Raw genomic sequence first — 14,450 nt, 5'->3', positions numbered from 1 at the left:
ATTTCTTTCAAACTGCTTTTTGTGTTTAGTTTGTTGTCCTTCCCCCCGCACTTGCAATTAGCACAGTTGGCTACGTACGGTGTGAAAGAGATTCAACATACATACACATTATACCACAGCAGCACCACTATTGGGCTCAATACCGAGAAAGCTACTGGGTATCGGAGCAAGCCACAGTGAATGACAAATAGCTCACCTGTTGGGTTGTTTTTTTACCTATAAAAATGTATGTCACAATAATAACAAAAACGCAACGAAGATAACGAAATTCAAACATTTTTTTTTAATTCATGAAGACAGTGAGAGAGAGAGAGATGCGGTCAGATTCGAGAAGGCAACGTTTTACGAATGAAGAACAAGACATCATTTCCACAGTCGCGAAGGCGACCGCACCTCGACAACGATTTCTACCCTGCTGCTGCACAGGAGACGCAATAGATCCACACCACACTGACAGAGAGAGGTGCTCAGAGGGAGGTGCTCACCTGAAATGCCATGGGGGAGTGCATCAGAAAAAGGTCCAGGTAGTCAAGCTTCAGGTCCGTCAGGGTCTTCATGAACCCAATCTTCACGTCTGCTGGGGCATGATACTTGCCCCAGAGCTGCATAACACATGTACACGTGCGCACACACAAAGGCTAAGATCTCACATGTGGCCATACAGGCTATTTGGGCAAGTGCTGCTAGCGAGTAGTACCTATGAATGGCAGAATGGCGCATGAGAGCGAAGCGTGGTGTTGCCAGCACTACACTCAGCCACCTTTGTCTTCCCAGTGCAATGTTTACACACCGCACTGGGTGCTCATTTAAGGATGAGTCGACGCAGGGCCGGCCAAGGACTGGTTCAGATAATCGCCACCGATGTTAGCCATGGCCGGGATTAGAATGCAGGCAACCAGGTTTGTAGCGCAGTGCGTGAACCACCAGGCAACCGCTCCACCCCACCAAATGAAAACAAAGATCCCCCGTACAGCCTTAACAGACTGTAGGGGCAAGTGCTGTTAGCTAGCACCTATGAAGGCCGGCACGGCACACGAAGGTGTGGGTGGCCAGCACCACGCCCGGCCGCCTTTGTCTCCCCAGTGGTGATGTTTACGCATCGCATCAGGTAATCATTTAAGGCTGAGTCGACCTTCGTCACTGGTGATGACCCGAGTTCGCTCCACGTCCTCCTGTACCACATCACTCCATCACTTCTCTAGCCCATGCCGCGCCCGTTTAGCCTCCTCAATCCGGCCGAACAAAAGCTGTTTCGGCATGCGGTGGCTGGGCATGCGGGCTACATGACCCAGCCATCGCAGCCTTGCCCGCCGGAGGAGCTCACCGATGGGACCTCACACAATCCGGTCTGGTTAAATCCAGGATGGATCGTAGGCAGGCCAGCCTAAATGTTTCTAACCGGCGAAGATGTTCCATTAGGGGGGTCCACGTTTTGCAAGCGTAGAGAAGGGAGGGAATGACCGTGGCCGAGAAGACCTGAAGCTTAGTGCGGAGCGACAGACCAGGTAGCTTCCACACAGCGTTACGCAACCGATGAAAAGATATTGCCGCTCGACTGATTCGGAGTGAGACCTCTGCTGTTAAACTGGAGCCGGTCATAAGCACACTGCCCAGGTATGGGAAACTCTCCACTCTCTCCACAACTGCCCCATCACCGATTGGGAGTTGTGGGCGTGGAGTGTCCGATGGTACAAAATACCCAGGCACACGCACACACAAACACACATGCGGTGACATGGGCAGGCTCCGCTTCTCTCTGCCGTGAAACCAAATGGTCTCGGCTCAGCTCGCGCCCCCTGCCCGTGGGCCACACCGTCACCTTGCTGACGACGAAGAGCTGCTCCCTCGACGCGACCCTCTCGGCGAGGCAGGAGGCGACGCCGGCCCCGACCTCCGCCTCGTTCCCGTAAACGAAGGCGCCGTCCACGTGGCGGTAGCCGGCGGAGATTGCCGCCTCCACCGCAGCGCGCACCTCCCCTGGCTTGGACTGCACAGCAACAACAACAGCAACACGGGGAGGGGAGGGAGAGAGAGGCGGGGGGGGGCTCTCCGAATTTCGCCATCCGATCGCTCAAAACTAAATTGTGCGGTGGGCGATGCCGATGCTGCCCTCGCTGCTGCGTTGGCGGCGCACGCTTAACGCCAGAGTGAACACATTCGTCAAGGCCACCGCAGCCTTAAAATGGGACAAAATATTTAATAGTCGACGCTTTGGGCGATGGCCCCCCACCCTCCCTCCCCCCCCCCACTTCATATACTTTGCATTTGTGCGTCATGTCAGAGCTGAAGACTCACTGACGTACACAGTCTCTTGCAAGTGGGATACGCGACTTTGTACAGTGCGACGTGACGGTAATTAATAGACGTGGGGTTACCTGTCCCGCAGAGGGCAGGTGCAGCAACAAACTGTTGTACTAACTTCCAGTTTCTATGCTCCCCACCCCACCTTCAACAACCTGCCCTGCCCACCATGGTGAAGTATGGTCAAACAACGACCCCAGAAACCCTCAACCAGAAGTGGATGGACACAAGGACTGTGTGGTACGTACGGTGAACTTCTTTTGCGCCGTACTTAGCCAACCGTGCTAATCGGAGTTGCGGGGGAAGGGCAACAAGCTAAGCACAAAATTAGTTTGAAAGGAATGAGTTTTAAATCCTGATTATGCAGTACGGGCAGTAGAATCTATATCCATCAACTAGCGAATTTTCCCGCATATAACCCGCAGACGCATATACCCCGCAAAAATAGCGTTTTGTGTAAAACAAATTTCAGATAGCCCGCACCTCCATATACCCCGCATGCATTCATATACTTAACGTCCTTACCGCAGCTTAATTCCATCATATTAATACGAAGTTTACATCTGTAATACATTCCACTATCAACTGTTAACATTAAAACATAACGTGCACAAAGAAAACAAACTAACCGGAAACGAGTAAACTTAAAACAGTAAATAAGTAACAAAAGTAAATACCCAAAAAATAAGTAACACATAACTGGTAGATAAGTAAGTACAGTTTTAGCACTGGCAGATTGCGCACTGCGCAGATAATAGCGGCACTACGGCGACGCCGTCGCCTCGCCCCCAACCCCCCCCCACCTCTCTCTCCCCCCAGCTGCCCCACCCCCCCAACCCCCACCTCTCTCCCCCCCAGCTGCCCCACCCCCCAACCCCCACCTCTCTCTCCCCCCAGCTGCCCCACCCCCCACCTCTCTCCCCCCAGCTGCCCCACCCCCAACCCCACCTCTCTCTCCCCCCAGCTGCCCCCACCCCCCAACCCCCACCTCTCTCTACCCCCAGCTGCCCCCACCCCCCAACCCCCCACCTCTCTCTCCCCCAGCTGCCCCACCCCCAACCCCCACCTCTCTCTCCCCCCAGCTGCCCCCACCCCCCAACCCCCCACCTCTCTCTCCCCCCAGCTGCCCCCACCCCCCAACCCCCACCTCTCTCTCTCCCCCCAGCTGCCCCACCCCCCAACCCCCACCTCTCTCTCCCCCCCAGCTGCCCCCAACCCCCACCTCTCTCTCCCCCCAGCTGCCCCCACCCCCCAACCCCCCACCTCTCTCTCCCCCCAGCTGCCCCACCTCCAACCCCCACCTCTCTCTCCCCCCAGCTGCCCCCACCCCCCAACCCCCCACCTCTCTCTCCCCACAGCTGCCCCCACCCCCCAACCCCCCACCTCTCTCTCCCCCCAGCTGCCCCACCCCCCACCTCTCTCTCCCCCCCAGCTGCCCCCACCCCCCAACCCCCACCTCTCTCTACCCCCAGCTGCCCCCACCCCCCAACCCCCCACCTCTCTCTCCCCCAGCTGCCCCACCCCCAACCCCCACCTCTCTCTCCCCCCAGCTGCCCCCACCCCCCAACCCCCCACATCTCTCTCCCCCCCAGCTGCCCCCACCCCCCAACCCCCACCTCTCTCTCCCCCCAGCTGCCCCCACCCCCCAACCCCCCACCTCTCTCTCCCCCCAGCTGCCCCCACCCCCAACCCCCACCTCTCTCTCTCCCCAGCTGCCCCCACCCCCCAACCCCCACCTCTCTCTCCCCCCAGCTGCCCCACCCCCAACCCCCACCTCTCTCTCCCCCCCAGCTGCCCCCACCCCCAACCCCCACCTCTCTCTCCCCCCAGCTGCCCCACCCCCCAACCCCCACCTCTCTCTCCCCACCAGCTGCCCCCACCCCCAACCCCCACCTCTCTCTCCCCCCAGCTGCCCCGCCCCCCAACCCCCACCTCTCTCTCCCCCCAGCTGCCCCCACCCCCAACCCCCACCTCTCTCTCCCCCCAGCTGCCCCCACCCCCCAACCCCCACCTCTCTCTCCCCCCAGCTGCCCCACCCCCAACCCCCACCTCTCTCTCCCCCCCAGCTGCCCCCACCCCCAACCCCCACCTCTCTCTCCCCCCAGCTGCCCCACCCCCCAACCCCCACCTCTCTCTCCCCCCAGCTGCCCCGCCCCCAAACCCCCACCTCTCTCTCCCCCAGCTGCCCCCAACCCCCACCTCTCTCTCCCCCCAGCTGCCCCACCCCCCAACCCCCACCTCTCTCCCCCCAGCTGCCCCACCCCCAACCCCCACCTCTCTCTCCCCCCAGCTGCCCCACCCCCCAACCCCCACCTCTCTCTCCCCTCAACTGCCCCACCCCCTAACCCCCACCTCTCTCCCCAGCTGCCCCACCCCCCACCTCTCTCTCCCCCCAGCTGCCCCACCCCCCAACCCCCACCTCTCTCCCCCCCAGCTGCCCCACCCCCCAACCCCCACCTCTCTCCCCCCCCCAGCTGCCCCACCCCCCAACCCCCACCTCTCTCCCCCCCCCAGCTGCCCCACCCCCCAACCCCCACCTCTCTCTCCCCAGCTGCCCCACCCCCCAATCCCCCCACCTCTCTCCCCCCAGCTGCCCCACCCCCAACCCCCACCTCTCTCCCCCCCCAGCTGCCCCACCCCCCAACCCCCACCTCTCTCCCCCCCCAGCTGCCCCACCCCCCAACCCCCACCTCTCCCCCCCCAGCTGCCCCACCCCCAACCCCCACCTCTCTCCCCCCCCAGCTGCCCCACCCCCCAACCCCCACCTCTCTCCCCCCCAGCTGCCCCACCCCCCAACCCCCACCTCTCCCCCCCCAGCTGCCCCACCCCCAACCCCCACCTCTCTCTCCCCCCAGCTGCCCCCACCCCCCAACCCCCACCTCTCTCCCCCCAGCTGCCCCCACCCCCCACCCCCACCTCTCTCTCCCCCCCAGCTGCCCCCACCCCCAACCCCCACCTCTCTCTCCCCCCAGCTGCCCCACCCCCCAACCCCCACCTCTCTCTCCCCCCAGCTGCCCCGCCCCCAAACCCCCACCTCTCTCTCCCCCAGCTGCCCCCAACCCCCACCTCTCTCTCCCCCCAGCTGCCCCACCCCCCAACCCCCACCTCTCTCCCCCCAGCTGCCCCACCCCCAACCCCCACCTCTCTCTCCCCCCAGCTGCCCCACCCCCCAACCCCCACCTCTCTCTCCCCTCAACTGCCCCACCCCCTAACCCCCACCTCTCTCCCCAGCTGCCCCACCCCCCACCTCTCTCTCCCCCCAGCTGCCCCACCCCCCAACCCCCACCTCTCTCCCCCCCAGCTGCCCCACCCCCCAACCCCCACCTCTCTCCCCCCCCCAGCTGCCCCACCCCCCAACCCCCACCTCTCTCCCCCCCCCAGCTGCCCCACCCCCCAACCCCCACCTCTCTCTCCCCAGCTGCCCCACCCCCCAATCCCCCCACCTCTCTCCCCCCAGCTGCCCCACCCCCAACCCCCACCTCTCTCCCCCCCCAGCTGCCCCACCCCCCAACCCCCACCTCTCTCCCCCCCCAGCTGCCCCACCCCCCAACCCCCACCTCTCCCCCCCCAGCTGCCCCACCCCCAACCCCCACCTCTCTCCCCCCCCAGCTGCCCCACCCCCCAACCCCCACCTCTCTCCCCCCCAGCTGCCCCACCCCCCAACCCCCACCTCTCCCCCCCCAGCTGCCCCACCCCCAACCCCCACCTCTCTCTCCCCCCAGCTGCCCCACCCCCCAACCCCCACCTCTCTCCCCCCAGCTGCCCCACCCCCCACCCCCACCTCTCTCTCCCCCCAGCTGCCCCACCCCCAACCCCCACCTCTCCCTCCCCCCAGCTGCCCCACCCCCCACCCCCACCTCTCTCGCCCCAGCTCTCCCGTCGCCGGTAAACAGTGGGGGCACTTAAAACATTGTCGTTTAATTGTACAAACAATTCATTTAAAACGTGACATGGCCAATTTTAGTGTGAGTGGTTTATTCAGCAGAGCTTTAGTCAAAGGTAAGTGTTGCATAGTGGATAGTCCTACCATGAAAACATTTAACGAGTGTCAAATATTTTTGGCATAGCCCGCACCTCCATATACCCCGCAGGGTCTTGTTTTGTTTGTATAAAGTGGTATACCCCGCGGGTTATATGCGGGAAACTACGGCACTAAGGACACCTACGCTCAGTCTTCATCAAGTAGGGAACAACACAACGATCATCGTGCTCTTTTGTTCTTGGCCTCTGGGCATCTTAGTCACCGTGCTCAGCAAATCTTATTTAAATAAACAGATATTTTACTCGTCCAACATTACGGTACGTAATCAGTTTTATTTTAGGTTATCCCTCCACCACCGCACAGAGTCAATCAAATCAAGTTGTCACGTGGGCAAACATCCCAGTTTATTTATCAGAAGAAAAAAACTAGCAATGATGAATAGCAAGCATAAGTTGTAAAAAAATAATAATAATGTAATCGTTACTTTAACAACGGCAAGACGGCAGGTTCAAACCTTGGCCGTGCTACGATTTCGGGATCTGGCATCTCTCTGCCGCAGGAAAGTGCGGTCTCAAAAAAAGGAACGGGGTAAAAAAAAAGACAAAACTCGCACCCAGCTAACTTTCTGCGTTAAAGAGTTGCAAGCGTTCTGCCTCCACAATCCCTTGCTCCGTTCAAAAGCTGTGACAACCACGCGTGCATGGGGCTCCATCCCGACGGCGAGAAAACCTTGCACGGCTTAGCACGTGGACTTTCGCGACCAATGTTCTCTCCATAACACATTTATTTTAGGTGAGATCGCATGAATATAAATCCGTCGTTAAAACCCGCCGCAGACAAGCGGGAAAGTTCAGCACACCGGCGTGTTGGAGAGGGAAAAAGCCACGACCTTTACCGTTCGAGTACGACGCGACAAACCTTACCGATTGGCGGGTTTAGCGATACGTTTATACTGGAATGGAAGCTTTCGTGACTGCCGGAATTACTCTTCGGTTCTTTCGGTAAAATCACGACGAAATAAATGGAATTAGATAATAATAGAATACGACGTTTCGATTGCAACACAAGCAACCATCATCAGGTCAAAATGCCTGAGAAAACCTAGTAAACTTATAAACACAATGCAACACAACACAGAGAGTCGGCCAACACAACAGTCAACACCCCACCTGGTTGATTGCGTTCTTACAAAGATTGATACATTTGAGAGAGAGACAAAACACAGACACGGAGACACACACAGACAGACACACATGCAGAGAGTGTCTCTCTGTTTGTCCATCGGTACCTTCCACGTTCCGAGGCCGAGGAGGGGGATGTCCACGCCGCTGTTGAGCCGCGTGACGGCTGTGGTCACGCTGTCCATGGCCACGTCGTGCAGAGAGAGAGAGGCGGGCGGAGGGGAAGTCCATCTTTTACTAAGGGGCCGTCCATAAATGACGTCACGCACCTAGAGGGGGGGGGCGGGGTCAGACATTTGTGACGATGTGTGACGATGGGGGGGGGGTTGGGAATTGTGACGTCACATCAAAATGCGCAACTTTAGATAAATATAGACAACACGTTCTACTTAATTAAATATACTTTTTAATAAATGTTTTCGCCTACAACATCAGAGTGCAGCGCCACATTAAATACGCACTACAATGACAATAGTTTAAAGCGATTTGAAGCATGTTTTATTTTCAAAATGGAAATATGGTTTTGGTGGGGGGGGGCAGAGCTTTGTGACGTCATATTTGAGGGGGGGGTCTGACTTCTTGTGACGCCGTGTGACGAGGGGGGGGGGTCCAAAATCGCGTGACGTCATTTATGGACGGCCCCTTATCCCGGCACCTTTAACTCACTTGTGGGGTAAGTCAAATGGCGAGCAACGCTCAGGGGTGGCCTGGTAACAATGTAACAATGACTCATTGTTTTTTTCGGTATAGTCACGTATGTAGAAATACAATAAAATTATATTAAAACAAAAAAAAACAATCACGACGTTTCGATCACAACGCAAGCGATCTTCATCAGGCGTCAAGAACAAATCACGGAGGTAAATACAACAACAAGATGAGAGACGAGAATTCAACAAACCTGAAAAAACATTACGTGAAGCGTCATGTTTTTCAGGTTTTTCAGGTTTGTTGAATTCTCGTCTCTCATCTTTTTGTTGTATTTACCTCCATGATTTGTTCTTGACACCTGACGAAGATCGCTTGCGTTGTGATCGAAACGTCGTGATTGTGTTTTGTTTTAATATAATTTGATTGTATTTCTACATACGTGACTTTACCGAAAAAAAAACAATGAGTAATTTTATGCAGTCACGAAAGCTTTTATACTTTATTAATGTAACAATTTTCTGAATCGTCTTCAATGCGAACAACCACGGCAGAGCTCCGCCCTTCACCGGCTCCCAAGGGCGGCAGTGCTCGGGTGCTGCTTGCTCGGAGCACGTGGCCCAACATCCTGTTAAAGGCTACACGGGGGATCTTTGGCTTTGTATGACACGCAGCGGTGGGGGGGGGGGAGCGGTGGTGCAGCGGTTAGCGCGCCGCTCCACCGACCCGGCCAGCCGGGTTCGATTCCCGCTCGCGGTCCGCTCAACACCGGCGACGATGATCCGAAGCGGCCCCGGGACCTTCCCCCCTAGGTCGACTCGGCCTCAAGAATGAGTATCTGTTTGTGGTGTGCAGTCAGCATCGGGGAGACAAAGGCGGCCGGGCGTGGTGCTGGCCACCCCGCCCCACCACGTGTGTGCCACAGTGCCGGCCCTTCACGAGGTGCTTTGCCACTTGCCACTCTCATCACTTCTTCAGTTTTCATTTATTAGGTAGGGCCCTGTGAGCCATTGAGGCTCTTGACTCGGGTTCAACCGCAACAAACATAATCATGAACAAAGAAACATCTTAAAGTGACGTTTCGCAACAGAAACATCCAGGGGGAAAAAAAACCCGGTAAAATCTTCCAGACAAAAAAAATCACCGTACATCATCAACGCTGTGTGCAAAAATCCCCGATGGGATGCAAGTCGAACAATAACAACCGTAAGACAATTTAGATACAATTATCAGGCGAACTCCGTCCTTCAAACAAAAACAAACATGGCTTAACCACGCATTTTCGAATATCACCAAAATAAAGCTATACAAAACAATGTAGCAGTGATCATACGAGCTGTGATTACAATTTAACAGTAAACGATATACTTAACATGTTCGACCAAACTTCGCAGCCATAGCTGGCAGCTTGAGTTACTCCACTTGGCCAACGACAGCCTTGTTGAGGCCCTAATGGGACACCGGGGGAATCCTTTTACCAGCAGCTCCCCGACTGGAAAATAAGAATAGGCTTTTAGCCTTTCTGGCAAAATAAACCGGAAGGTGTTAAGATGTCCAAAACACCACAAAAGACACCTTATAGAACAATACTAGGCGTGAAGTCTGCATGAAGCACGCGTGCTTCTTGTGGCAAAACATGCCAACAAATATGCTGTGAATATGCTCTGGTGATATCTGGCATTGTCTTTGAAAGTGATTGGCCTACACCTTAGACAAGCTTCTTTATAGCTGCTCAACCCGAGCTATTCATACTCTGATACTTGGGGGACGTTCATAAATGACGTCACGCACCTAGGCGGGGGGGGCGGGGTCAGACATTTGTGACGATGTGTGACGAGGGTGGGGGGGGTTTGAGAAATGTGACGTCACATCAAAATGTGACGTCACATCAAAATGCGCAACTTTAAATAAATATAGACAACACGTTCTACTTAATTAAATAGACTTTATTATTGGTTCTTTCGGTAAAGTCACGTAGAAGGGAAATAATAAAAACAAAACATAATAAAGTTAAATTCTCACGACGTTTCTTCACCTGAGGACGGCTGCTTGCGTTGTGGCCGAAACGTCGTGAGAATTTTTGTTGTATTTTTATCATTTAATGATTTCCCTTCTACGTGACTTTACCGAAAGAACCAATAATATGAATCCCTGCAGTCACGAAAGCTTTAAATCGAAATTTAAATAGACGTTTAAATAAATGTATTCTCCTACAACATCAGAGTGCAGCGCCACATTAAATACGCACTACAATGACAATAGTTTAAAACGATTTGAAGCATGGTTTATTTTTTTTTGGGGGGGGGGAGGGGGCAGAGCTTTGTGACGTCATATTTGAGGGGGGGGGTCTGACTTTTTGTGACGCCGTGTGACGATAGGAGGGGGGGAGGGGGTCAAAAATCGTCCAAAATCGCGTGACGTCATATATGGACGGCCCCTTGCATGCCTCTGTACTGTTCGCCTTTAGGCGTTCTCTGGGCTGACACTGGTGGCGAGACTGGGCCCTAAAGAATGCGGCTGTCTCTCTGCTGGTGGCCAAATCGTTTCAAAGACAACGCCCATCGTTACCAGCATATTTTTGTTTGCACGTTCACCACGAGCACAAACTGTGTGTGGTTGATGCAGACTTGATTCCTTGCAAAAGGGTATCGATTTGGTGTGGAATTTCTTAACACCTGTTTTATTTTGTTGCCAGACAGGGTAAGAACCTTTTTTTTAAAAAAAATTGATACTGGCAAAAAAAAGGTCCCATGATAATTCTCGTTCACTAACTGCTGCTGCACGTCACCGCATCCTGATGATGATGTTGTTGCGGAGATCGATGATCGTCGATGTTCGAGTCGCCCTGTTCATGGAATTCGTCACTCAACAGAGAGGGCCCGCGTGAAGGCTGCCTGCCGACCTTCCTCGGCATCTCGATAAACCGTGTCGAGTGCCACAGCTGCCCCCACCTGTGTTGTTGTTGTTGTTGCGGCAGCACGCAACTTGTGCACGGTCCGTGGACGAGGAGGCTCGTAAAGGACACTGCCACCGGACAGTTTGGAGGCAGTCGCCCTCCAGCAACGACGGAGGGCTGAGGAGCGACGCTCACAATAACGAGCGGAAGGCTGGGCAGATAAAGTGCAGCAAGTTGCATCTGGCAGTGATCTCAGTCAACCTGTGGCACCTGGCTCTGTCCCGTGACCTCCTGCACCTAGCCTGGCACAACAGTCAACCCATGGCACCTGCTGGGTCTGTCCCGTGACCTCCTGCACCTAGCCTGGCACAAGTCAACCCATGGCACCTGGGTCTGTCCCGTGACCTCCTCCTGCACCTAGCCTGGCACAGCAGTCAACCCATGGCACCTGCGTCTGTCCCGTGACCTCCTCCTGCACCTAGCCTGGCACAGCAGCCAACCCATGGCACCTGGGTCTGTCCCGTGACCTCCTCCTGCACCTAGCCTGGCACAGCAGTCAACCCATGGCACCTGGGTCTGTCTCGTGACCTCCTCCTGCACCTAGCCTGGCACAGCAGTCAACCCATGGCACCTGGGTCTGTCCCGTGACCTCCTCCTGCACCTAGCCTGGCATAGCAGCCAACCCATGGCACCTGAGTCTGTCCCGTGACCTCCTCCTACACCTAGCCTGGCACAGCAGTCAACCCATGGCACCTGCTGAGTCTATCCCGTGACCTCCTCCTGCACCTAGCCTGGCACAGCAGTCAACCCATGGCACCTGGGTCTGTCCCGTCACCTCCTCCTGCACCTAGCCTGGCACAGCAGTCAACCCGTGGCAGCTGCTGGGTCTGTCCCGTGACCTCCTCCTACACCTAGCCTGGCACAGCAGTCAACCCATGGCACCTGGGTCTGTCGCGTAGCCTCCTCCTGCACCTAGTCTGGCACCCATGGGACCTGGGTCTGTCCCGTGACCTCCTGCACCTAGCCTGGCACAGCAGTCAACCCGTGGCAGCTGCTGAGTCTATCCCGTGACCTCCTGCCAGCGAGCCTTCGACACTTCACGTGGCCTCAAAGTGCACTGGCCTGGCACAGGTGCCGTGGTGACGTCACCGCAACTTGGTGCTGAATGCTGGGTGGTGTCGTTGGCCCGATTTTGCTTCATCAGCCACGGTCATTTCACTGTTAAATGAGGCTCTCAAACTTTTCGCCATCTCCCACGACCATGTGCTGCTAAAGTCCACTCAGCACGCAGCACTCCGTAAATATAAGATACTCACCTGCACACAAGCTGATTTCATTGCTCCATCTCCACCGTGAATGTCACCTCCAGGACGAATTGTACTATCAGAATATGTATTTATACTGGAGGAATCCGATGAGCTTTGAAGCTTTTTCACATACGTCCAGTCGCTCCTCTATCCTCTGGCTGCCATTCCCTGTCACAATCAACAACCGTCGGGGTCCATCGCTTCTGGCCATGACCACTTTTCTTCAAGTGATGTTTCTAACCTGCGTATGTTGCCAATACCTCCATGCGTTAACCTTTCTCTCAGTATCATTCCCAGCATGCACATCTCCAAGCTTCTCAAACTTTTTGCTGCGTTATCTTCGTGATGCCGGGGCATGGTGGCTATGGGCGCCTGTAACTCAGCACTGTGGGGGCAGCGAGGGTTGATGGATCACACAAACGTCGTGACGCTTGCTTCCCGTGGGCGTCGAGGCCCCTAAGTAAAGATCCATGTATAAAAAAAAGTATTCATGGAGTTGGTCAAATATCCCAACAATATAGGGCCACAGAGCTTGGGCAATTGATGGCGCCGGTTCTGGCTGCCTTCCCACTCGGCTCGTTTCCTAGAATCACGAAAGATAGCGGCCTCTTGGAGGAAGCCTTCATCTAGCAGTGGATTATGGTTGATGATGTAAAGAAATCCGTTTTTCAGTAGAGGAAAACAAATCACCACGAAAGTCATTAAAGCCAACACAATCGTGGATGACACTGTCTTACAATACATATACACGGTTGACTGTATATATTGCCATTAGCTTCTTTTATCAACAAACACGGAATGCCACTTGCTTGAGAATCCAGCCTCTTGCTGGGGCCGCCGCTCGTCGTCACGCACACACACGAGGCCCAGAGCGCCGTGACCCCACGTGCTCTGGGGGGGCCTTAGGGCTCCCAGGCGTGGACGTGGTGCTGCGGTGGCCCCGGGCCTCGAGGGCATTCAGCAGACAGCACGTCATTTTATCGCGGATATTACAGCCGCGGTAAAATCGTGTCATTCGCTGGATTCGAACCGTGAACCTCTGCAACAAGCGGTGAACGTGCTAGCCACGGGGGAAGGGGGGGGGGTGCACTACATAGTGCTGCACATGCCATGGTATTTTTTATCTGGACATGGATATTTTGCATTCTAATACCATGTATGCTATTGCTGGCCTTGCGTCAATAATCATAAATTGTGCTCCACTGCAGGTGGGGGCACACACTCTTGGTGGTGATTGTCAAGGCTCATGGCAAAAGAGAAACCTGCCAAACAATTACTTTGAATCATTTTGTTCTTCCTCCAAGAGGAGATTCAGTTATTGGAAAAATTCACCTGGTGAAAATCTGAGCAAAAATCCAAGAGGATACGATAATTGCATGACGATAGAATGGACAGCGGAGCGGTAATATGTACAATCAATGGAGATATGGAACTGGTTTGCAACCGGCATGGCAGTAGTTGTATATTAAGAAATTAAGAGGCCCAAGACTTAAACCTTGTGGAACACCAAAGTCCAGTGGTGGCCGATACACCAAGCAGTGGGATCCATTTTTGTAGATCTCAATGGGTTGCGCTATCCACCAGAAAGTCCTGGCCAACATGAGCCGGAATTAACCCTGGAATGGCTAAGCATGTTTCTGTTTTTTTATGAGATAAGCTACTTTATGTAACTAGAGCCCGTTTCTTGTACAACGTTTTCTCATGCTCTTCTACAATGTACTGCATATTAAAAACTTTCGCGGGGGATGCTTTTATAAACTGGATAAACATTAAATCATAGTTCCTACAGATGAATATACTACAAGCGTCATATATTGGTTATTTTTAAGTAAATTAATGCAAGTAATTTTTTTCAATGTAAGAATTCCTCGTCGCAGATTTTTCATTTGCCATCAGCCGTAAAAACAAACTGCTGTGCGCTTATGTACGTTTGGTCCGGGTATTGTCTCCAGACATTTTATGGAGACACGAGGCTGTGCTCTTAGGATTACAGCTCCGCTCAAGCATGATTTTGAAGTGCCAGGGACACACCAGCACGGCTCTGTCAGGAGATGGCCCTCCATGAATTAAACCTGCTGCCGAAGGTACGTACAGACAAACCATTCATTGTGCACAAATAAGGAGAACGCCAAATG

General features: G+C 54.7%; 1 protein-coding gene across 1 annotated transcript in view; it reads right to left on the bottom strand.

Moving 5' to 3' along the window:
* Positions 1–7,707, bottom strand: part of LOC116941196 (aldo-keto reductase family 1 member B1-like) — a 28,289-nt gene extending 20,582 nt beyond the window's left edge. Inside the window, exons 1-3 of the mRNA XM_032951960.2 lie at positions 7,572–7,707; positions 1,820–1,987; positions 486–602 (exon numbers count right to left, since the gene is read on the bottom strand). Of these exons, the coding sequence (XP_032807851.1) occupies positions 486–602; positions 1,820–1,987; positions 7,572–7,649 (363 nt within the window). The 5' untranslated portion in view covers positions 7,650–7,707. The remainder of the gene's footprint in view (positions 1–485; positions 603–1,819; positions 1,988–7,571) is intronic.
* Positions 7,708–14,450: the final 6,743 nt, after the last annotated feature.

Source organism: Petromyzon marinus, chromosome 11 (assembly GCF_048934315.1).
Source record: "Petromyzon marinus isolate PM22_M1 ecotype Great Lakes invasive population chromosome 11, UKy_Petmar_22M1.pri1.0, whole genome shotgun sequence".
NCBI classification, from domain to species: domain Eukaryota; kingdom Metazoa; phylum Chordata; class Hyperoartia; order Petromyzontiformes; family Petromyzontidae; genus Petromyzon; species Petromyzon marinus.
Note: the sequence above shows the minus strand (reverse complement) of the source record. Positions and strands in the feature narration are given on the sequence as shown.